Genomic DNA, 25,816 nt, shown 5'->3' with positions numbered 1-25,816 from the left:
AAAATATGAAAAAAAAATTTTTTATAGCATTTTTTTGCAAGGACGTACCGGTACGTCCATGGGGGTAAAAGGGTTAACTATTCTTGCTGCATGGAGGTTGTAGAAGTCTTTGTAATTTTTTAGGTTGACTGAAAGGATTTGGTGCATGTGCTGTAGAAAATATTTTCATGACCCTTTCATTAGTGCGTGATTTCTTTAGGGGCTAGTTGTATGCAAACCTGTTATTCTTACTTATGCCATTAAATCTGGTCAAAAGCAGCATAGTGAGTACTGAGTTATACCAATGATTATAAAGAACTGAGTGGTAGTTACAGATGTGGGAGGTGTTCTTTTCTTTATATGTCCTCTGACCACCTAAACTGCCAAACAATCTCCTTTTCTTGGCCTGATCATGAAGGGCTAATGTTTGTACTTTTCATTTTTTAACTTTCATCCATTTTTATTATTGATGCTACAAGTATTTGGCTCTAAGTTATACAGTGTTTAGTTATTCATTTACTAAAATTTTCAAATTTTAGAGAACTAAAAAAAAGTTTTCTATTTTTCTGCCATCTCAAGACATCGAATAAAGCCAAAAGGATGTACAGTATTCATAAACTGGTAGGAGACCCTCTTTCAACATGTTGACTTGAATTTAAATATGTCAGCTTCTTTTACTTCAAGTTCCTGTTAAGTGTAATGGTTGTTTCAACTAAATTTACTTTGTGTTTTTAAAAATTTTCGTTGAGTGTTTTATTGCTGTTACTACAGTCTTTTAAAAAATGTCAAATATTCACTATTGCTTCTTCATATCTGGATAAGGGAAGTAAGTACTTGAAGTATTTCTTTATTATTAAAGAGATCAGTAAAATGTTAATGCAACACATTCAGTGTCTGGTATTCAAGTATTTGAAGGGCAAGAGCCAAGCGAAGGTGTGGGTTGTACGTAATCATATGAAAAGGTTAGTCTTTCTCAGTTTATTTGAAGCTCCTCTTGGATGAGTGAAAAAATTCCCTTGTATAGTAGCTGAGTATCCACCTGAAAAGGCCAGAAACTCTACAGTGAGGGTCTTGGTGTTGGTGGATGGCTGCTCATCTGGTGTACTGGATATTGCCTGGTATTATCTGTTGAATATTTTAATTGGCTTAGAGGTTACCCCTAGTCTCTTGGGCATGCTAGGACTCTGCGGTTTTTACCCTTGCTTAATTGTAAGTATTTTTTGACTGGCTGAATCATCTTGCTGGGTTATATAACGTTGCTGGTTCTTGTTCTTAGGGCATCTTATTTTTGTAGGAAGGAGAAACCTTTCTAGTATTTTTAGATGGCTTGTATCTGGGTCACTGCTAATTATCTTTATATTATTAATAATGCACTAATGATGTATGTTGGTGTTGTGCGTGTCTTTCATAGGATTCTTCAAGGACCCTTGCACATGGCAGGAGATAAACTTTTCATGGATGTTTCATGGTCATACTAGTACAGAGCATTGAGATTAATACACGTTACTCTTGAGAAATCCTATGAAGAAGGGTCTGCATTGTTTTTGATAATAATCTTAGTTTTGTTGTTTATGGCCAATTATTAACAAACCGGATCATGTCGCCAAAATCTTTGTTATTAACTGATATCCCAACAAGCACATTAATAAAGAACTGAAGAAAGCCTCCTGTCTAATACTGTGATAACGTGTTAGCTGTGAATTTATATGGATAGGAGATCGAGTCCCAACTCGGCCAGTGAGTTTAAGCTGTTTAATGGGAGGGTTGGGCTTGTCCAGCTGATGTTATAATGAGCTTCTCTTCTTATGAAATTGGAAGTGAAACCATACACCTTGAACCTGTAATGATGCAGCAATGATGAAGAATGTCCTGTGACTAACGATATCTCCATTAAGCTTTATTACAGAGCCTGGATATGTGAAGTACTGCATCTAGATTAATTCTCCCTGAAGAACTCTGTGCAGTAATGTATGACCAAAGTGTCTCCTCACCCAATGAGCATATGAAATTAAACCTGATAGTGTACTATCAAATTGGCAGAACCGAGAACCTCATTAAGAGAAACTACCCAGCTTAATAGGGAACCCCCTCTAAAGTAGTAGTGACATATGCTAATTAAGTGCCCTATTCTTGGATGCCCTAAGTTCTGTTTTGATATAATTACAATTCATCTAGCAAAGCAGATCTCTTATCAGATGCAAGAAGAGTCAATTAGAAATTCCATGAAAGATGTGCAAAGCACCAACAGCTATAGTAAGGGCCTTATCAGTAACATAAGGTCATTGGCAACAACCTGATGTAAGAGCTAAAAATACTTGATATCTAAATATCCAGTAGGAAAATTAAATTGAACAACACTCTAGAAAGCATTCGCTTTCAAACGAGCATGAGCTGCCCTATGATTGAGAACCAGCAATGATAGGTAACCCAGCAAGACCTTTCATCCTGCTAAGAAATTCCTACCAGTACACCGGGACAAAAACTCTTCCCGGCATGACTGTGAAACTGAGAGTGGGCTCTTGTGCAGTCAAAATATACGACAAAAATAACAGGCTGTCATTCAGTACACAGGAGTAGAATCACCTCCAATGCTTCTGCTGTTTGATTTCTAGCTTATGGCGATGGCTGCTTAACCGATAGCTGTGCGAGAAAGTTCTCTCTCCCAATCAGAAAGCTGTATGAATTCTACCACCTGAGTTAAGCTTTGTTTAGATTGAAACAGACTAGTCTTCTTTAACAGTATCTAAGATCTTCAACAACTGCAAACCTTGGCTCCTACCCTTAGAATACAGTACTGTACATTGCTACCCAATGACATATGCTTAGCATTAGCATTGTGATGTGATTTCTTCAATAGGAAAGAAATTTTTTTGTCCTCCAGATATGAAGTAGCAACAAGGCACATTTATCAGTTACAAGTAGACTTTAGAATTCATGAAATGAGGTGGGTAGTAAAGGCTTCCTATATTTTTCATCCTTGCATAACTCCAAATCAAGCATTAACCTTGGTCACTGCTTGCTTTAGCAAAAGAAGGCCTGTCAAGGTTTTATGCCTGCCTTGTGTATGGGATACAGACTTACTGATAATACGATAGTTCCCTTGCTAATGTTTGTTTTTAAGTGTGCATCTTATTCTTCTATAAGAAAATATATAAAATGAAATCAAAAGTAACACCTATTTTCTGCATCATTTAAAAAGTTTAGTAGGTGAAATTTTAAAACCAGGAAAGCCTGAGCTTATACTCAAAACCCATATGTTAAATCCTTTTCATGCAACCTTAAACAGCTTGAAAGAAACTATCCCGCCTACAATCATCTCATATTTCGTGTTCTCAAGGGGGACTGGCTATTATTCTTATTAAAAACAGTATTCTACAATAATTTAATGAAATTAGTGAATCATCATTTACAGAGCTGGGGCTTGCCTGAAATGATTGGTTTTTAAATGAAATGTGAAAATTAGAGCAAGCTACAATGAAATACGTCTAAATAGGCTGATACCAACGGCAGGTGATAATGCAATCCAAGTATGGACAGTAGATTTAAAAAAGTTTTGAATGTTCAGTACAGTACATCAGGGATCTGTCAGATGAGTGAAATGAAACTAATGGAACAAAATACAAAATTTTTAAAACAATTATGTTCCACAAATACAAAACTGTGATATTTACATTGGGGGTCCTTTTTATATCTTCATCAGTCGGCGTGAATACATTGACCACGGACTGAGTAAGAGTTATGCTCATAGTATTAGCAGATAAGACAGAGCCTCTACTTGTGGTGTGTTGTCCATATTTAACCATTGATTCACTGGCTATTGCTCTAATGTGTCACACTTTCTGCTGCCTCTGACCAGGCCTAAGGGCATCAGTAAAACTAATAGGGATGTATCTATTTTACAGAAAGGTTGTTTTAAAAATTTTGTATATTTGTACAAAAAAGGCCTTAACACACTAACCCAAAATGTATTTCTGACTTCAGTGCTGTCTTTATTTGTCATCTATCTTTATGCCTGGTAGTAATTTACTGACAATTCCTTCATAATTTTAAAGAATTCCTCACAAATTCTCATTCTTTTCAAATCAGCCTGTCATTCTGATAGCTGTCAGTGGAATCGTTTGGGCCCAGGTTTTTTTTTGTGTCTTGCTGTACCTTGTAGCTGATGTGACCTTTGTCACTTAGTTTTATATTTATGTTTGTGTCCTTTATTCCAGTACCCATTGAGTGTTGTGTCTGTTTTGATTTGTTTATTAATTCCTTCAGCAGACAGAAGTGCAGGTACCCCTGCCAATGGACCGAGAATTGTATTTCTCGATCCCAGTTTTCCGAAGGTTCAGAATCCTACATAATATTGCTGGATATGGGACCAGTCAGATGAATGAGGTTAGATTCCTTTTTTTAATATGGGGAGATTTTCTTTATGGGTGATTATTTTTAATTGGCACTTTGTGGAGAAAATGCTCTTGATATGTGTTTTAAGAGTTACCGTAGTTCTCTGTGGTGTTTCAGTCTAAGACATGACAAAATTTCTTCTCAGATGGTGGGTATTAAATTTGCATCTGTGCTTAGGCCTGTTTACAATTTATTTCTTTGTTAAGTTGTTAGAATTGATAGCATTAGATTTTTAATATGCTTTCAATTATCTCCTTATCTTATACTTAGATGAAGCATAGGTCAAGCTGCTCAGTTAATCAGCTGCTAAAGCCCGAGAACTTGAAACATAAGAAACTATGCTAGGACGGGGAATGACATTGATTTGGAAAGTTGAGTAACGCTTGCATCAGGATTGGGTCAGGACTGACATATAGTCTTTGAGGAGATTAAATGCCAGGCTTAAAGTAGTGGCAATTATGTCCAAAAATTAATCAACTGTAGCGTCACTGATTTTGACAATTTTATAAGCATATAATACCCACATATGTTCAGTTTTATATCCTTAAATTCAAGTTGGGTGGGTTTCAAATTCCATTAGTGCCTTTTAAATTTGACATTATTTTTACTACCATTTCTGAATTTCTCTTCATTTCTTGCATTCAACACCAGTTGTTGTAAAACTACCACATATATCATAAGGAAAACTTACACCTAAGCATTTGACCAAGCTATTATAACACCAGTTGTAGTAAGACGACCACATCTAACATCTGGAAAATTTACACCTTATCACTTGATTAAGCTATTAACACCAATTGTTGTAAGACTACAACATCTAACAATAGGAAAATTTACACCTTATCACTCGATCAAGCTATTAACACCAATTGTTGTAAGACTACAACATCTAACAGTAGGAAAATTTACACCTTATCACTCGATCAAGCTATTATCACCAATTGTTGTAAGACTACAACATCTAACAATAGGGAAATTTACACCTTATCACTTGATCAAGCTATTAACACCAATTGTTGTAAGACTACAACATCTAACAATAGGGAAATTTACACCTTATCACTTGATCAAGCTATTATCACCAATTGTTGTAAGACTACAACATCTAACAGTAGGAAAATTTACACCTTATCACTTGATCAAGCTATTATCACCAATTGTTGTAAGACTACAACATCTAACAATAGGGAAATTTACACCTTATCACTTGATCAAGCTATTAACACCAATTGTTGTAAGACTACAACATCTAACAATAGGAAAATTTACACCTCAGCGCTTGATCAAGCTATTAACACCAATTGTTGTAAGAGTACAACATCTAACAATAGGAAAATTTACACCTTAGCGCTTGATCAAGCTATTGACACCAATTGTTGTAAGACTACAACATCTAACAATAGGAAAATTTACACCTTAGCACTTGATCAAGCTATTAACACCAATTCTTGTAAGACTACAACATCTAACAATAGGAGAATTTACACCTTAGCACTTGATCAAGCTATTAACACCAATTGTTGTAAGACTACAACATCTAACAATAGGAGAATTTACACCTTAGCACTTGATCAAGCTATTAACACCAATTGTTGTAAGACTACAACATCTAACAATAGGGAAATTTACACCTTATCACTTGATCAAGCTATTAACACCAATTGTTGTAAGACTACAACATCTAACAATAGGGAAATTTACACCTTATCACTTGATCAAGCTATTAACACCAATTGTTGTAAGACTACAATATCTAACAATAGGAAAATTTATACCTTATCACTTGATCAAGCTATTAACACCAATTCTTGTAAGACTACAACATCTAACAGTAGGAAAATTTACACCTAACCACTTAACCAAGCTATTAAATACCAGACATCTTCCTTTACTAAACTCAAAGCATTTGCAGAAAAGGTGCACTCAGTAAACAAACCAAAGATCATCTAAACCATTTCAGGATGGTTCATGTAAGGAAATAATTTTCCATAACCTGAATTGAAAGAAATAAGTTTCTATAACCTAGATTTTTACTATCTAGCATTTTCAGTCGAGGTAATATTTTAATTTCCATGTCAGCGTCACATGCCGTCCTTTGACACCACAGGCTTTACGGAAGTTTTATAGTAGCTCATAGCTCCTTCTTGCTTTAGAGTTTAGTAGGCAATGTAGAGTTGAACATGGCATTGTATTCCTTTCTCACTTGTCAAAGAAAATCTCACTCCAGATTACTTTCTTTGTGTTACTTGACCTCATAATTGTAACTAACCACAGTACAGTACAGTACAGTAGTAGACATGTTAAAAGAAAGACATTTTGTGCATTAACACTGCCTTTGTATTAGGCAATAAATTTCTTGAGGGCCTTTCCTTCTTGTTTTTCTCCGTGCATATTGGGTTAGTCTGATTTTTGTTTCATTTTGAATTTATTGTAGAATAAATAGATAAATGTTATATAGCATGTTAAACTAGTGTGGATGGAGTTTCATGGCACTACTGCATTTAAAATATATTTTTCGTAGACAAATTGCTTGACAATTAGTAATCACAAGATTCTCCCTTTCTTTCTCTATTGATAGCTGAAAAAATGATTTCTAATGTGCCTACAGGTTATTGGATCACTCCTTTCACAACATGCATGTTTCATTTGTGTTTATTTCATTTTTTATTATGTATAATTTACATTTGATTAAAATTGATACTGCAATGCAAATTTTAACTCTAATCTATAAGGTAAGAGTTAATATATTTTTAGATGATTATTTTGCTCTATTGTAATTGCAATAGCATTAAGTATGGCCTTAAAATTATTTGTAGTCAAGCCTATATGTTCTGGTAATGGTCAGCAAATTTGGTGCTGGATTTGCATGTGTAGAAGATTATTTTGCAATGGGTGTGTGAAGTTTCTTGTACCTACTGTATGTGTCAGATGCTTATTTTTGATTCAATTCATCAAGAAATGGATGTCTGCATGAATGCTTTTCTTACTATGTTTAATCTACCCTTTTTTTATATTTCCACGTTGCATTTAAATGATGGTAATGATAAAGAAAATATCATGATATTGAACATAACATCGTAATGTTCATACACACCTCAATGGAACAGTCCAAGAAATTAATGACTTTTAATTTGTTCCTTAAGAATGTGTGAACATCTAGAATGATTTTGTCCCCTCATATTCTTCACTATGATACAGTGAATGAACGGAGATGTTTTGACAAGCGTTTGTATATCAATGTAACCTTTATAACTACATGGTAAATGCTCTCTCTTTTTCTTTTTCGTATGCACCTTTCGTTAAGTTGTTCAAGGAATAGGGACAAGACAACCATCTGTTTTGGATCAGTTTACAACTCCCATGAGCTGGAAGCATTCAGTATGTTGTGCTGCTTGATTTTATTATACAAGTTCATTGTGTGAGAATGATGCCTTCAGGCACAGCTAGAAACATCCAGAAATGACTGCCTTTCATGTCTTCCTTAATGGGAGTACAGATCATAGTTATCATCTAGGTGACTGAGGATAGTCTTAGTTGCTGTAATGTTGGCTTAGAAGAAAAAAATTAACCAATCTGTTGTCCCACCGAGTTGAGCTACCCAGAAAATTTTTATCTTGCAACATTCCTTTTTCAGTTAGTATCATTTCAGCTCCCAGGGCATTACACCTTCATGCCTGTAGGTTTTCCTACAATGCCTGTGGCAGATGTTTTTCCACAGTTAACCGCTGGTAGTTTTCCCAAACTGTGAAGCTGAATGACATGGACATTGATTTTTACTAAACCATATATGTCTTCCTGTATAGTTTGAATCCTCATCTTTTTAGTAATATTCCCATTTTAGCAAATTCATCTAATGGAAAGGGAAAGGAAGTCATCATCAATGAGTAAAACCTCTGGAGTGGGATTTAATCATATTTAGATACAACCTAAATGGTATTAGCATTAATTAGACAAGTGATTGAATTACTTGCACTCAACTTTAGTAATTCTAGTAGTGACTATTTATCAGGGGGGTTATCTTAGGTGACATTAGAGTGCTGTTTTTCTTTTTCCTTTTAAAAGCTTAAAGGTTACTCATGAGTGGCAGAGGTAAGGGACAGAACAATGCCTTAGAGACTAACCATATATACATATGATCAGCACTCAAGCCTTTTCTTTATCAAGGTAGAATCAGGGAGGGCCAAGCAATGGCTGCTGATGACTTGGCTGGTAGACCTAAAGGCTCTCCCATACCTCACCCTCCAATCTCTAGTTAACAAGGACGGTTAGGTTATAGACACTTAAAAAACTATCAAGCTCTAGTGGACCTTGAAATCCTGTCCAACAGATAGCGAGACAGTGACTTCTAGTATGCTACCACAACCGTTTACACTCGCGTTATCAAAGGTCTTTTCTCCTTACATGTAAGATTTCTACTTTTCCTCTAATTCTCATTTTTCACTAAGGAACAAATTCTTGAGTGAGTAATATAAGAATAATGATAATGATACTGAAGTTATCCTACATAGTACATCATAGCAGCGTCTTTCTAAACATGGTCAGTTCATTCAGGATAAAATGTGTGGTTATGAGCTTCAGGTGTGAGAAGAGCCCACTCTGGCAAAGTGGGCTCTTCTCACACCTGAAGCTCATAAGATTTTTCACTACCAGTCTGGAGGACTGAATCCCTCGTCAGGCTGGTAGGAGCAGAGAGAGGAAAGGTCCCCTTTTGTTCCTTTGTTTGATGTTGGCTACCCCCCAATTTTTGGGGGAAGTGCCTTGGTAAATAGATAGATAGTCTGGAGGATTTACCAAGCACAAAATATTATCTTTGGCTGTGGATTATACCAGTACAGCATTCAAATCAGTCTCATAAAAAGTCTAATTTCACACAACTTTATTGGTTACCATTCTGACCCAATACCAGTTAAGCATATAAGCCTGTTAGTTACTGTGTCTACTATTTCAGGTTCATAATTAGTGCTCTTTATCAGGAATTTTTTATGTAATGTCTTGTTCAACTTCTTAATATAGGTTCATGGAAGGACATTATTTATTGTTATATAAACACATTCTCAGTTACTACTGATAAACTAGCGACTATCTTTTTTCATCCTCTTGTACTTGATTACTGCTGTACCAATATACAAGTTTGCATCCAGCCATATTATTGCGAGTTTAAGATTGGTTTGTGGTTCTTTTAACCAAAAATATTACACATGTATGACTGTGAGTCAAGAAATAATCCTAGTAGAGACTACAGATCTGAATAAAGTTATTAAATTCCATCTTCATAAAATATCACTTATTTGCAATGGCAACCAGTCACCCTCAGTCGTTAAGATCCATTGTATTTGTTAATACTGTATAAGTATTTTATTGGCACTTGGTATATCTATCCTTCTTGGACTGACTTGTTGATATTTAAGTAAACTTAAGGGGTTTGTATCTATGAGACATAAAATATAAATTTGTTGTCGTTTTGATTTATGAACACAACTATTATATAGTTGTCAGGGTGTAGCTAATTCATGATAATTCAACATATTTTATTGTGGAGAATACTTTAATTGTATTATATATGTTTGATTGTAAAAAATGATAGTGGTCATATCTTGAATTACAACTAGTTTTTAGTGATATAGTCCTTATGAACAAAAGTATCTTTGTCCATATAAGCAATCTTAACATATGAGAGTTGTATTGAATCTTATCTTTTGCTAAATCTAAAGAAGCCCATTGTTATAAGAATTAAGAAAAGAGTAATCAAAGTGTATTGTAGAGAGACATGTTTTTGTTTATGGAAACTGGTAAATCCCTGGGATTTATTTCTATTTGTGTTGCTGGTTGTTTACTTCAGAGAATGCTGATTTTTCTAAGGTTGACTTTCTTGATTTATACGGCGTCAGTGGCCTTTGATGCCACATTACAGGAGAACTCCAAATCAATCAATCTTAGATTGAATTGGCTTATAAATAAACTTATGACACTTCACATTTTGAAAAGTAGGGAAATTAATTAAAGGAATGTGATTAAAATTTAATGTAAAGATTTACAGTAGTGTTAATTTACGTATATATAACAGAAGGATTTTTACTGAGAGAGAGAGAGAGAGAGAGAGAGAGAGAGAGAGAGAGAGAGAGAGAGAGAGAGAGAGAGAGAGAGAGTGTGTGTGTGTGTGAGTGTGAGTGTGTGTGTGTGTGTGTGTGTGTGTTTTATTGAAAACATCAAATATATATCTATTTTATACTAGACTTATTGTAAAACTGGATATGGATATTTAAAAAAAAAGAGGTTATTTTAGAATCATAAAATGCATTTCAGTAATCTGCTATAAGAATTTGATAATGAATTTACATTGAAAATTTATCATACCCATCATAAAAGATCTTGTTTTCTTTAGAGGCTGATTTATTGCAAATACTTTATTAGAATAAAGTACACAAAAGATGGAAAACAGCCTGACAGTAATGGTGATAGAGGATAAGAGGATGCACTGCATTGTAGGAATATGAAGAATTAACAATGCTTGTGTGTGCTATGAAAATGCTATAATATTTGCTGATGGGTAAGCTGAAGAAAGTGATTTAGATATACAGTATGTCAGCTTGGCTTCATGCCCGAGAAATAAGTAAAGTATCCAGTCTATAATACTGTAAACCATCTTCAATACAAGAAAAGTGTCATGTAAAGTGAAACTTCAAAATGTCATTTGATAGACAAATAGGTCAGGGCAAAGGCAGATAGTACCAAATAAACAATTACAGGTTTAGCCAAAGAATTTGAGGTACATGTTGGTGTCCATCAAAGATCAGTATAAAGCTCTTTTGTGTTTATCACAGATATAGAAGTTTAAAAAGGACAGCAGAAAAGAAGAAAGAGTTCAAGAAATGTTGGAATGATGAAAATAATATGGAGGAAACTGGGAATCCATGTAAGCAAAACAAAAGGTAGCAAAGGAAAAAGTACAATCAGGGGATGGGTCTTTTGGATGTGTTGAAAAAAAAAAAGTGTAGAGGCGCTGAGAACCAGATAGGTCTTAGAAGAATCCGATTATTTCTGTTACCTTATAGACACATTAGCCAGTGAAGCAGGAGTTGAAAGATCAGTATAAAAAGAATGCTGTTCTTTCACTATGATTTAAATGTAGAGATATAGCTAGCCCTCTGGTAAATAAAACTGTCCCCTTAGTAGAGAGAGCAAAGACGTGAATTTTACATAAAAGCTATGCTAATTCTAAATGTGGGAGAAATCTAGGCACTTTTAGGAGTTTTGAAAATGTGTGACATTAGAGTGATATGATTCATGGCAAGGGTCTGGCAGAATTTTTTCATAATGAATGAAATTGGCCGAGACAAATGGTGTCGAGAAACTGGAAAGTAGATAGTCTCAAAGATTGAGATGGTTTTTGGCATTTAATGAGAAGGGATGAGGACTTGTTGGTCAGAAAAGCATTTTGGAAACTTGTAGGAAAGCATGAAAATTAAAAAAAAAAAAGGAATAAATGAGGACCTAGACCCAATAAAAAAAAGTGGAGAGATGTTTTTGTCCAGCCCCATGACAATGTTTATATGATTACAATATAAAAATACATTATAAAAATTCTACCAAAACATATCGCTAGACTGGAAAGATCGAGATGATTTCTCATATTTCCCTTTGGATCTTAAAATTTAATGTTCTTGTCAAGTTTTGCCACACCTGCTAAAATAAGAGTAAACTTATATTATTTTGACAGGTATAAGCAAAACTAAAATTAAATGATTAACAGTTCAATATATGTTAGTTAAGCTCAAAGGTATTGAAAAATGCTATTACATATGGTTTTCTTAACTTTAAAATTCCATAGAGTGAGCTTTTTATAAAGTTAAGCAAGTTTACTTGATGGATAAATGGATGTTATTTTGTTACTGTAACTTCCTTTCTTTGAGGTTTTCAGCTCTCCTCTTAAATTGATATTTCTCTCGTGGAAAGACGATAGAATTGCAATTACTGCACACTAGTTTTTTTTTTTTTTTTTTTTTTTTTTTTTTTTTTTTTTTTTTTATAAATTGGACCTTCAGGTGATGTTATTCAATCTTTTAGCAGTGATGACCATATTTTCCCGAGCATGAATAGACATTGGTGATATGGTAACATACTAGATTTACTTTGACAAGGTTTACAATTCAAGATATTAAATTATTGTATGCTTTCTTGAAGGTGCTTAAGATTTATAAATTCCACATTTTCTGAAATTAATTAGACAAACAATATTGGCTTTATTGATGTTGATACAGTAGCTTGTAAAATTGATAGGGAGATATAAATTGACAAAATGACTCGATCATAGAGGTAAAGGGCTAAAACGCAGGTGGAAGTCTGATAACTCAGATCTCTGACGGGATCCAAATTTAACTGAAAATTATCTTTGTAGATGATATGATTTTAATTTCTTTTCTTTTTAAATTTAACTTACCCTTGAAATCTGATTATCCAAAATCGAATTATTTTTTCCTTCAGCATTAATGAAGTAAATGCTGCAACAAGAAATACTATATTATGTATCTCTTAGATTTTTTCCCTTTGACACTACATAAATATTTAAATGAAGTTCGTTGAGGGGAGACAAATGGTTTATATAAAGGAGGAATAGATTTCTTAGCTTGTTTGTTGATAGAATAGAAATTAATGTATGATGTATTAAATGTATACTTCACTTTATTTTAATCTTCAGTAGCAAAAGATGCTCACACTTTACTCTATTACTAATTATATCGCTAAATTTGAGGTTTGGCTCTTTGAAAGTATCTTGCATCATATTGACAGATTGCTTTTCATGTCCACCTACTTTGCTTATTATAAAACTGTCATGCTAATGTGTCTCTTATCCCCCAGGAGAACCATTCAAGACGAATGGTTACAGAAAAACTTCTGCAGCACGCCTTCCCTGCATCACACAAGTTACCTTTTTTCGCTTTTGAATATTGTGAACAGTACCCCGAGAATGGTTGGACATTGTATGAGCCCATTGCTGAACTGAAGAGACAGGTTAGTGTTATTCGATGCATGTATAAATCCTTGTTTTACAATAGTTTAATTTGTTCTTCTGACAATGACATGAGGTACATTATGTGATTAATACATTGCATATAAGTACTGTACCTGGCATTAAAGAGATTGAGCCATTGTTTAGGATAGAACCTCCCTTTTATCCAGGGTAGCAATGTAACATTTATATGACCAATACCTTTTATGCTTACTAAATGGAAAATCTTTGTAAGGATTATCTTTTTAACAGATGAGATTGAAACCTGGAATTATTTTTATACAATAAATCAAAGGAATTTTTTTATGCTGTACTAAATATAATTTTTCATTGTTTATCAAAGGTTGGTAAATAAACTAATTCATTCTTTCTGTTAATAGGAATCTGTTTTATACTGTACTGTATATAATTTTTCATTAATTTATCAAAAGTTGGTAAATAAACTAATTAATTCTTTCTGTTATTATTTTAAGATAAGAAAATTCAGTTAATGAGTCTGAGAAATTAAATATGTTTGGCTATTGTTTTTCAGGGTTTACCCAACGAATCTTGGCGCATCACAAAAATAAATGAACAATACGAGATTTGCGAAACATATCCTGCAGTGTGGGCAGTCCCTGCTGCTGCCAGCGATAATGATCTACGAAGCGTTGCTACTTTTAGAAGTAGAGGCAGAATACCGGTAAGGGTTTCTCATTTCGCTTAGCTTTCTTTCTTTGTTGTTTTATATGAGAAATGAATAAGACCTCAATAAACTTTGAATTGTGATATTGGTGAAGTGTTTTTGCTGGCTATATTGTTTATGGCCATTTACTTTTCATTCATCCTGTTCAGTCTCTCTCCATTCAACTGTCTAACTTCAGTAACTTGTCTCAATCCTTTTCTTATTCCTCATTTATGAACAAATCCTGTTGGTCAGCCGTACAAGTAAAAGTGTGTTACAGTCTGTGGCCCGAGTAAACAACTTGAAAATAATTTTAATGATAATGTCCATAGGTATTGAGTTGGATCCACCCAGAGAGTCAAGCAACTATCACAAGATGTGCTCAGCCCCTCGTAGGTGTGGGTGGCAAGCGCAGTCGAGACGACGAAGCTTACATACAGCATATTATGGATGCTAATGCACAGAGCCACAAGATCTTCATTATGGATGCACGACCTAAGTAAGTTTAAAAGTTTTTCCTTATACAGTAATGTAATTGTATCAGCAGTGACGAATGTAATTAAACACAACTCATATACATCATGAATCCTATATTGTTGAACCATTTATATTAATCAAATGTAACAGTAGAGTTAGTAACATGGAAATTTATTTCCCTCTTTCTAAGTGTGAATGCCGTAGCCAACAAAGCTAAAGGGGGTGGTTATGAAAACGAAGATGCATATCAGAATGCCGAAGTCCAGTTTCTTGACATCCACAACATCCATGTAATGAGAGAATCCCTCCGAAAGTTGCAAGGTAAGTTTTCAAAGAGATTATTAATGGAATTAGTGTGGCCATTTTCAAATTGGTGTTTAATGGAAATGCTGTGGTCATTCTGCATCCATATCAACCTATTTTAAGTAATTTTCTTTGATTGATTTTATATTTCAATATGTTTAGTTGGAACTATTATGTTTACTTGGAACTATTAGAACCTACAGAAATGAAAGAACAATTACAGTTCAATTCCAATTAGTGATATCCATCATCTCACTGTGCATGCATATGTTAATCCATACTGTAAAATGTGTTATTGCTATGGAAAACAGATCATAATCATTACAGTAAAATGGGTCATTCTCATTTATGCATTATATAAATACTGTAATTTTTTATCTTTTTTTATGTGTATACAGTATATCAAACACTGAACTTATTCTACTATTTACGATAGTTCTAGCTGAGGCCTTTTTTCCATTTATGATACGTTTAGCTATTTCATCATTTATGCTAGGTTGAATAATGTAATTTCTTGTCAGGTTGAACCAGATATGATTGTTACTTTAGGTGTTGTTGTTCTTAATGAATTGTATAAATGCAGATTTTTTTTTTTTTATTTATTGAAAAATCATATGACAACACTTTCATAAGTAATATTTTACAATGTCTCTCTCTTCTTTTCTCTTCAGAGGTGTGTTATCCTCATATCGACAATGCTCACTGGCTCAGTAACTTGGAAGCAACACACTGGTTAGACCACATTCGTTGCGTTCTCAGTGGTTCATTGAGAATTGCTGACAAAGTTGAGAGCCACAAGACAAGTGTGGTTGTCCACTGTTCAGATGGCTGGGATCGCACTGCTCAGGTTAGTCGATACTTGTTTGTGAGTAGTTGGATGTAGAATGGCACCTCGTAGTAACGAGGGATGTTGAGGAAGGAGATGACTAATTGGTAAGGGACCTCTGATAGTGGTTTTAACACGCCCCAGTTACTATACCGACACCCTATAAGGGTGAGCGAGCTGGGTATATTCCTGGCATTATATGCAACTTTTTTCTCTGGTATATTTAGCAGTAGAAATGGTACTATTAGGAGTATTTCACTGGGCGACACAGGTCCCTTGCCTAGAAATAGATTTTTCCTTCGTCAAAATCCCTTTATTACGGTAGTTTTCACGATTATCTTCTTCATAGTAATTGCTGCGTTTGTACGCTGCATATAATCATTGTAACAGGAATGGAAAAAAGGAATTGTGATTGGCAGCTGTTCAAAGCTTTGATGTGATTCTTTTTTTTAAATATTTAACTTAGCCGGTGAATATATAATAGCTGAGCCTCCGGCGGCTCGACAGAAAAACACACAAAAACTCGCGAGCGATCGCTATGAAGGTTGCGGGTGTGCCCACTAGCGCCAACTATCGGCCAGATACCGCATATACATGTAAACAGACCCAATTTTTCTCTGTCGGCCTTAACGACAAGACGTATCAATACTCGCTGTATAACCTGGAGTTTTCTCAACATATTTGGTGAAGTACTTCCTTTTGGTTTGAGCTTTCGCAGTGCAGGTGTTTTATCTTCAACTTAAATCTTGAACTCGTTTTTGGATAGATTTAATTTTTGATGACTTTGGATTGTTTTTTGGACTTTCTTTGACTTTTAAATGGCCGACCCTTCCCTTAGTACGGAAGTGTGTTTTAGGCTTTTAGCAATTATCTTATCACGTTATAAATTGTTGTTGTTAATTATAGATTTTCCTCTATATATTTTATATCTCAACCGCCTTTCTTAGGACTCTTCGATTAGCTTTCCATTTATAATAAACCTCAAGATAAATTTTAATGATTTGTTTATATGCAACCTTTCCTATTCCTCCTCTAATCCGAGAGTAGGCGGTCCTAACTTGGAAACCGAAGTTAAACAACGTTGAGCCCTTTCAATCGTAAATAACTTTTACAGAGCAAATGATTTAAAACTTATTAAATGAATATTTTTTAGTAGATATTTTATGAAAGATTTTCTTTGAATAGTCTTCGTACTGTTTCAAAGATGAACTAACGTTTAGTTTATTTATGCTACGCAGTTTGCGCTCTATCGTTACGATAGAGAGAGAGAGAGAATCACGGTTTCACTTTGCAGAAAGAGTAAATCGATTCTGACGTTTTGTTCATTCTTCTTTCAAACTTAAATGTTTTAAATACTATTTTAAAGGAACTTGTTAATTGAAAAACCTTTCAGTTTTTTCCTTTGGTCAAATAACCTGTTTATTGACGAAAGGTAAGTGGGCTCTTCTCTTCGGTGCGAAATCAAGAGAGAGAGAGAGAGAGAGAGAGAGAGACGGAGAGAGAGAGAGGAAGAGAGAACGTTCCGATCTTTATTCTCGTCCCAAGCGAGTAACGTTGTTCTCGAGTCAGTTTTTTACTCTCGTCCCTAGTCTCTGTACGGGGAGAAAGGATAAAACGTTTTTAGTTTTTATTCTCGTCCCAAGGCACTGTACGGTGAGAGATTGAAAACGTAGTTTTGAATGAACTAGTGTTTAGTCTCCTTCCCAGCCACTGATCTTTTTATCTTAATATATGTTTACTGTTTTTTGCTTGTATTAATGTGCTTACATTATACGACTGATTTCGCAATTATAACCTTTTGATGAGGGTAGAATTGCGTGCTTCAGGTAGAAATCAGTTTTATTCATACCTAATGTGAATTGTTGTAAAATTCGATTTCAGTGAAGTAAGTGCAAAACAGAAAATCGTAGTGATAAAGTGATAATTGCGCAAAGTGTTATCAGTGTTGCGACCGAGGGTTCGTCTGTTCGTGCCTGTCGTTCGCCTAGTCCGAGACCTCTTGCAAGCTCCCAAGCCCAGGGGAGAAGTAATGTCGTACGTCTTATGGGTTCGAGAGGACTTGATCAGCGAACAGACGTTCCCTCTATGGTTTCAGGCGTGTCTCATCAACACCGCCCCTACCATAAGACGAGCGAGACGATTTTCTCCTCGTCATCCGAAGGCTTTTCGCATAAGAAACCGTGGAACAAGGTTTCGAGGCCCTTTAAGCGAAAGTCAGTCCTTTCAGGACAGGTCCAGCGTCCTGGTTGTAACCATTAGGACAGCTCTGACCCTATGCAGTCATTGGAAGACTGCTCGCCGCCTAAACAAAAGCGTAACACAGGCTCCGAGAGTCTTTTTGTAGGCAAGGTTTTGCAGTCACAGACGTTACCCTCGTCTCTTACCGCAACCATTCCCGTTGATCCTAAATGGGTTGTACGGCAAGACATGCAGAATAAGCTTGCCTCTCTTATGGAGGACTATTCTGTTGAGCAGGTTCACGATGATCCTCGCCGCTTAGCTGATCGAGATCTTGGCCGTCAGCCGCCCAAACGAGCCTTTGCTCGTCTTGTTGACATTGACGTTACAAAGTCACGTCAATCTTGTTTTGTAGAGCCTCACTCGATGCAGTCCCGTGTTGACTCTCAGCCGCTTGCTCTTGTTGACGTTCAGGACGTTCACCAACCAGCATAGTTGACTTGTTTTGACGTTGAACTTCAAGCACCGCAGTCAAGAGTTGTTTTGACTGCTCAGTCTAAGCAGTCAAGGCAGTCTCGAGTTGACGTCGAACGTCCTCCCGCACCTGTTGTTGTTACTGGTCAGTCCTTTAAGCAGTTACATGACATAGCGTCCTTGACTGCTACTGTTGCTCCTTTGCGTGTGGACTCTGCTTGTCAAGCATTGCCACCACGGCAGGTCTCTCCCTTGCTTGAGACACGGCTATTGTCGGACAAGGTTCCTTCAGATGAGGAAGTTGCTGATCCCCCTCCTACTGATATTCCCTTGAGGACTCTGTCAGACGGAGAGGAGCCTAAAGCTGCTCAGCCCTCTATGGACTTTAAATAAATCATGCTGATTTTTAAGGATCTTTGTCCGGATCTTTTTGTAACTGCTGCTCCTCGTTCGCCTAAACGTCAGAGTTTACACTAGGCCTAGCTACTTCGAAGCCGTTGTTTTATAAGCTAGTGCTCTCTCGCTCTTCTAAGAGAGCTTTACGTTTGCTAGGCGACTGGTTAATCACCAGGAGGAGTTTGGGGGAGACAGCCTTTGCTTTCCCTACTTTTAAGCTGGCTTATAGAGCGAGAGTCTGATATGACACGGGAGAAGTTCTCGGCTTGGGAGTTCCTGCCTCTGCCCAGATAGACTTCTCAAACCTCATAGACTCTCCCTGGCGCCTGGCCATGAGACGCTCCAAGATTTTATGGTCGACTTCAGAGCTAGACCATCTCCTGTTAGGAGTTTTTTCGAACGTTTGAAGTTTTGCTGTACAATTATGTCATGCATAAACAAGGCTTTCAGGGATGGCTCCAATGATCTGACAGCCACGTTCTCTGCAGGAACAAATCCCTCAGGGATGGCTCCAATGATCTGGCAGCCATGTTCACTGCAGGAGTACGTAAGAGGCAAGTGCGCTCAATGTGTTCATTGTCAAGACAAACTTCACGATGAAGTCTACCAGGCTGTCTTGACAGCATTAATGGAAGGCGACTGGATGGTCTCTCTCGACCTTCAGGAGGCATACTTCCACATTCCTATACACCCGGATTCCCAACCGTTTCTGAGGTTTGTTTACAGGAATGTGGGGTACCAGTTTCGAGCCCTGTGCTTTGGCCTCAGTCCTGCTCCTCTCGTGTTTACGAGGCTCATGAGGAATGTGGCAAAATCCCTCCATCTATCGGGGATCCGAGCCTCCCTGTACTTGGACGACTGGCTTCTCAGAGCATCGTCCAGTCTTCGCTGTCTGCAGGATCTACATTGGACGTTGAGTCTGGCCAGGGAGTTGGGACTTTTGGTCAACCTAAAAGTCCCAACTGATCCCATCCCAGATTATTCTATATTTGGGGATGGAGATTCACTGTCCAGTTTTTTCGGGCTTTTCCGTCTGCCACCCGAATAGAACAAGCCCTGCTCGAAGTCCAACTAATGCTGAAAAGAGAACGTTTGTTCAGTCAGGAGTTAGAACAGTCTCGTAGGGACTCTCTCATCCCTGGAGCAGTTTGTCTCACTAGGGAGACTACACCTTCTGCCTCTCCGGTTCCATCTAACCTCTCACTGGAACTAGGACAAGACGTTAGAGACGGTATCATTCCCAGTCTCCGAACCAGTAAAGGCATGCCTGAAATGGTGGGACAGCAATATCAGTCTGAGAGAGGGACTATCCCTAGCAGTCAAGAACCCAAACCACGTGTTGTTCTCAGACGCGTCGGATTTGGGTTGGGGTGCGACCCTGGACGGTCGGGAATGCTCGGGTCTGTGGACCTCAAGTCAGAAGAGCATGCACATCAACGGCAAGGAGCTATTAGCAGTCCACTTGGCCTTGATGATATTCGAAAGCTTCTTCGAAACTAAGTGGTAGAGGTCAACTCAGACAACACCACAGCTTTAGCGTACATATCCAAGCAAGGAGGCACACACTCCTTCACGCTGCTCGAGATCGCAAGGGACCTTCTCTTATGGTCAAGAAATCGAGGCATCTCCCTGTTGACGAGATTCATCCAGGGGGACTTGAACGTCTTGGCAGACTGTCTCAGTCGGAGGGGTCAGGTGATACCCACGGAATGGACCCTCCACAAGGACGTGGGCAAGAGTCTTTGGGCTACTTGGGGTCAACCCACCATAGACCTCTTTGCCTCCTCGTTGACCAAAAGGTTACCAATCTATTGCTCTCCAGTCCTAGATACAGAAGCAATCCACATAGACGCGTTTCTACTGGATTGGTCTCTTCTGGACTTATATGCATTCCCACCATTCAAGATAGTCAACAAGGTACTGCAGAAGTTCGCCTCTCACGAAGGGACAAGGTTGACGTTGGTTGCTACCCTCTGGCCCGCGAGAGAGTGGTTCACCGAGGTACTTCAATGGCTGGTAGACTTTCCAAGAAGTCTTCCTCTAAGGGTAGATCTGTTACGTCAGCCCCACGTAAAGAATGTCCATCAAAGCCTCCCCGCTCTTTGTCTGACTTCCTTCAGACTATCGAAAGACTCTCAAGAGCTCGAGGCTTTTCGAAGGAGGCAGCCAGTGCGATTGCAAGAGCGAGGAGAGCTTCTACCATTAGAGTATACCAGTCAAAGTGGGAAGTCTTTCGAGACTGGTGCAAATCAGCATCTGTGTCCTCGTCCAGTACCTCTGTAGCCCAAATCGCAGATTTTCTTTTACATCTGAGAAAGGTTCGCTCCCTTTCAGCTCCCACGATTAAGGGCTACAGGAGCATGTTGGCTTCGGTCTTTCGACATAGAGGCTTAGATCTTTCCAACAATAAAGATCTCCAAGATCTCCTTAAGTCTTTCGAGACCTCTAAGGAACGTCGTTTGGCAACTCCTGGATGGAACTTAGACGTGGTCCTAAGGTTCCTCATGTCAGACAGGTTTGAGCCATTACATTCAGCCTCCCTGAAGGACCTCACCCTCAAGACACTTTTCCTAGTGTGCTTGGCTTCGGCTAAAAGGGTCAGTGAACTTCATGCCTTCAGTAAGAACATCGGCTTTTCTACAGAAAAAGCCACTTGTTCACTTCAACTTGGTTTCCTGGCCAAAAATGAACTGCCTTCTCGTCCTTGGCCTAAATCTTTTGATATTCCTTGCTTATCAGAGATCGTAGGCAACGAACTGGAAAGAGTATTATGTCCTGTTAGAGCTCTTAAGTTCTATTTAGCTCGTACTAAGTCATTACGAGGTAAATCTGAGGCATTATGGTGCTCAGTTAAGAAACCATCATTGCCTATGTCAAAGAATGCTTTGTCATATTTTATCAGATTTTTAATACGAGAAGCTCATTCTCACTTGAATGAGAAAGACCGATGTTTGCTTAAGGTTAAGACGCACGAAGTTAGAGCTGTAGCAACTTCCGTGGCCTTCAAGCAAAATAAATCTCTGCAAAGTATTATGGACGCGACTTTTTGGAGAAGCAAGTCAGTGTTCGCGTCATTTTACTTAAAAGATGTCCAGACTCTTTACGAGGACTGCTACACACTGGGTCCATTCGTTGCAGCGAGTGCAGTAGTGGGTGAGGGTTCTACCACTACATTACCCTAATTCCAATATCCTTTTTAATCTGTCTCTTGAAATGTTTTTAATATTGTTTTTTTGGGTTGTACGGAAGGCTAAGAAGCCTTTCGCATCCTGATTGATTTGCCGGGTGGTCAAAGTCATTTCTTGAGAGCGCCCAGATTAGGGGTTTGATGAGGTCCTGTTGTATGGGTTGCAGCCCTTAATACTTCAGCCCCTGGGAGTCTTTCAGCATCCTAAGAGGATCGCTGGGCTTCGTGAGGAAGACAGACTAATAAGGCAGAGTAATCGTCTAAGTCGACTTCCTTACCAGGTACCTATATATATTTGGGTTTTGTTATGATATAACTGTCAAAAACTCTAAGCATATACGCTGTAAACTTAATTAACTCTGGTCTCTACCCACCACCATGGGTGTGAATCAGCTATTATATATTCACCGGCTAAGTTAAATATTTAAAAATGATATTTTAATTATAAAATAAATTTTTTAATATACTTACCCGGTGAATATATAAATTAAAGGCCCCCCCTTCCTCCCCGATAGAGACCCAGCGGGATGAGAAAAATTGGGTCTGTTTACATGTATATGCGGTATCTGGCCGATAGTTGGCGCTAGTGGGCACACCCGCAACCTTCATAGCGATCGCTCGCAAGTTTTTGTGTGTTTTTCTGTCGAGCCGCCGGAGGCTCAGCTATTATATATTCACCGGGTAAGTATATTCAAAAATTTATTTTATAATTAAAATATCATTTTTTCTTTTTACCTCTCCATAAGATTAAATTTTGCATTTCATTTTCAGCTGACAGCTCTTGCTATGCTTATGTTGGATGGTTACTACAGGACTGTTCAAGGATTTTCTGTTCTTATTGAAAAAGAATGGCTGAGTTATGGCCACAAATTTGCTCAGGTAAGTTTGGAGCAAGCTCAGTATTCATATTTTTAAATAAGTAGGGATGTTTATCCACAAATCAAATACTGTATGTTTCACATGAGATACAGTACAGTAGATAAATACATTTTACATCAACTAAGCCTTTTATAATTATTGTAATTCTGTCTCTGTTGAATGGAAAATAGAGATATCAGATGTTATACTGTTGTTTTGTAGTTATATTAAGTACAGTCATTAATATCATGCTTTTAGTTGGATTTTCCATGTCTTTGACCAGTAAAGGCCTTCATTAGAGGAAATTTAATCAATTCTAAGTCTATTTTGTTCCGTAACCGAAATACAAACCACGCTATTTACAAAGGGTTATTACTTTTAGCGTAGCTGAAATGGCGAGCCATTAGAATTTAACGAGGGTGTATTACCCCCGCGCTAGTTAGCGGGGGGGTAGGGGAGTGGTAGCTAGCTACCCCTCCTCCCCCTCACACACAGGTGAATACTCACTTTCACTTTTGGCTCGGACTGTGACAGACGTCTCTGTCTTGGTCCTCGCTTGGCAGCCATTGTCTGTTTTGTCTTTACTTAATCGCTTACTTTTCTTTTACTCAATATATATGTAAACATGTTTTCATGTTTGTATATATATTTGAGTATAGAAATAAGTAAGTTTCCTTTTCAGATGTGTGTGTGTAGTGTACGATATCTACGTGGAGGCCTCGGCAGTTAGGCCACCACGGCCTAATTTTATGGGTTGCGATCGAGTTTGACTTCGGTCTTTCTCTCTCTCTCTCTCTTGAGGTCGTTCACCCTTTTACTATGTTTTACTACGCCCTTGTAGCTTCCTTCCCGTGTGGGTGGGGTTGCTACGCCGTACATTTTGTCTCAATTAGTTTATGAATCTAATTGTAGTTGTTAATTTTTCAGCTTGTAGAACGATTCCTTTCGGGGTTTTCGTTTTTTTCTTTAGTGTTCATTCATTTTTAAATTACATAATTACATAGTTACATAATTATAATTGTTATAATTCTGTTTTGGTTACAGCTCTCCTTCCGCGAGTGTAAGTGGTTGTGAGGGCACGTGCCTGTTGTGTAATTCTTGTTCCTTTTCCTCGGGATTCCTCTTCGGAGCCTTCCCGGGGGAATGAATGTGTACTAATATTATTTGTTTTATTTTTTTACAGTTACCGATCTAGTTCGTTTCTGTAATATAGCAACGGTGTGAGCTGTCTGGTTGAGTCCTGGGGATTCGGCTGTTGCTGCCTCCCCCCTTGTATTGTCGTCAGGGGCGTGTCTCCTTCTACTGGTAGTACTCCCGTGTCGACGGACAGCTCTCCAGTTCATTTTAGAACAGTCAGGAGGCTTGCCTCCTTGGGCGGATAACTTTCCTTCCGAGGGAAGTTTTTTTTTCCTGTCCAGGCTTGAGCTTTTCCTCTTTTGGGGGGTTCTTCTCTTGCCTTTTTTTTTCGTGCGACTATGCTCTTGGTGCTGAGCGGTCGCACCTGCAGTTTCGCTCAAGGGGCTGGGCAACTGCAGGAGCTCCTCTTCGGAGGATTGCCCCTTTTAGGTCACTGGCTGACCAGTCTCTTCCACGAAGTGTTTCTCTTTCGTTCGCGAGAGAGTACACTCATAGAGACTCCTCTTCGGAGGTTTCTTCTGTTGCTGTTGCTGTTGGCCTCCCTCGCCGTAAGGCCCTCCGTCCGCCTCGTCGTAAGGGCCTCTCATCTCCCTATAAGGGTGCTTGAGGCGCCTTTTTGAATCTCCGTTTGCAGCCTACAACTTCTTTTTCTCGATCTTCCGTCTTGGTGCAGATGGACAGCAGTCTAATCTCGTGTTCCGACGGGCAACGGTCTTCCCGACGGACAACGGTCTTCCCGACGGACAGCGGTCTTCCGACGGACATCAGTCTCCCGGCGGACAACGATCCCTTCGGGGCAAAGGGTTGCCCCCACGGGGGTTCTTCCCTTGCGTGTCAGGGTTTCCCTGCGCGCCCTTCTGTTCGTCAGCGCTCTCCTGTTCGTCAGCGCTTTCAAGATGATCTTCCCTGCGGTTCCTGTTACGTGCCCTGTGCGCCCACGTTCGCCCTCGCGATCTAGAACTTCGGTTCAGGTCGGGGTCAAGGACTCTTCTTCTTTTTTGCGCAGGCTTCCACGCGTAGCCTTCTGCTCGTCAGCGATCATCAGCTCGTCAGCGATCATCAGCTCGTCAGCGATCATCATCTCGCCAGCGATCGTCAGCTCGTCAGCGATCATCAGCTCGCCAGCGATCTCCGGATCGCCCACGTGTGTTACAGCTGGCACGCCAACGTTCTCCAACACTTCTGAAGGAACATGGTTCGCCAGCTACTAGCTCAACTGCGGATGCTGATCGCCATCGCGCGACCCTCAACTGCAGATGCTGATCGCCATCGCGCGACCCTCAACTGCGGATGCTGATCGCCATCGCGCGACCCTCAACTGCGGATGCTGATCGCCATCGCGCGACCCTCAACTGCGGATGCTGATCGCCATCGCGCGACCCTCAACTGCGGATGCTGATCGCCATCGCGCGACCCTCAACTACGCATGCTGCTCCTCATCGCACAATCCTGAACGATCGCCCTCATGCGGATGCTGATCACCATCGCACCCTTTCACGCGATCATTTACCTGCGCATGCTGCTCGCCATCGCACAACCCTGAACGATTGCCCGCTTACGCATGCTGCTCCTCATCGCACCACCCTGAACGATCGCCCTCCTGCAGATGCTGATCACCATCGCACCCTTTCACGCGATCATTCACCTGCGCATGCTGCTCGCCATCGCACAACCCTGAACGATTGCCCGCTTACGCATGCTGCTCCTCATCGCACAACCCTGAACGATCGCCCTCTTGCGGATGCTGATCACCATCGCACCCTTTCACGCGATCATTCACCTGCGCATGCTGCTCGCCATCGCACAACCCTGAACGATTGCCCGCTTACGCATGCTGCTCCTCATCGCACCAGCCTGAACGATCGCCCTCCTGCAGATGCTGATCACCATCGCACCCTTTCACGCGATCATTCACCTGCGCATGCTGCTCGCCATCGC

The 25,816-nt window shown here is 38.8% G+C and overlaps 1 protein-coding gene across 1 annotated transcript in view; it reads left to right on the top strand.

The window, feature by feature from the left end:
* mtm (myotubularin) overlaps positions 1 to 25,816 on the top strand; it is a 157,450-nt gene that overhangs the window by 104,640 nt on the left and 26,994 nt on the right. Inside the window, 7 exon segments of the mRNA XM_068352855.1 lie at positions 4,243 to 4,362; positions 13,228 to 13,380; positions 13,911 to 14,060; positions 14,375 to 14,541; positions 14,710 to 14,840; positions 15,494 to 15,669; positions 22,655 to 22,762. Of these exon segments, the coding sequence (XP_068208956.1) occupies positions 4,243 to 4,362; positions 13,228 to 13,380; positions 13,911 to 14,060; positions 14,375 to 14,541; positions 14,710 to 14,840; positions 15,494 to 15,669; positions 22,655 to 22,762 (1,005 nt within the window).

Source organism: Palaemon carinicauda, chromosome 29 (assembly GCF_036898095.1).
Source record: "Palaemon carinicauda isolate YSFRI2023 chromosome 29, ASM3689809v2, whole genome shotgun sequence".
NCBI classification, from domain to species: Eukaryota; Metazoa; Arthropoda; class Malacostraca; order Decapoda; family Palaemonidae; genus Palaemon; species Palaemon carinicauda.
Note: the sequence above shows the minus strand (reverse complement) of the source record. Positions and strands in the feature narration are given on the sequence as shown.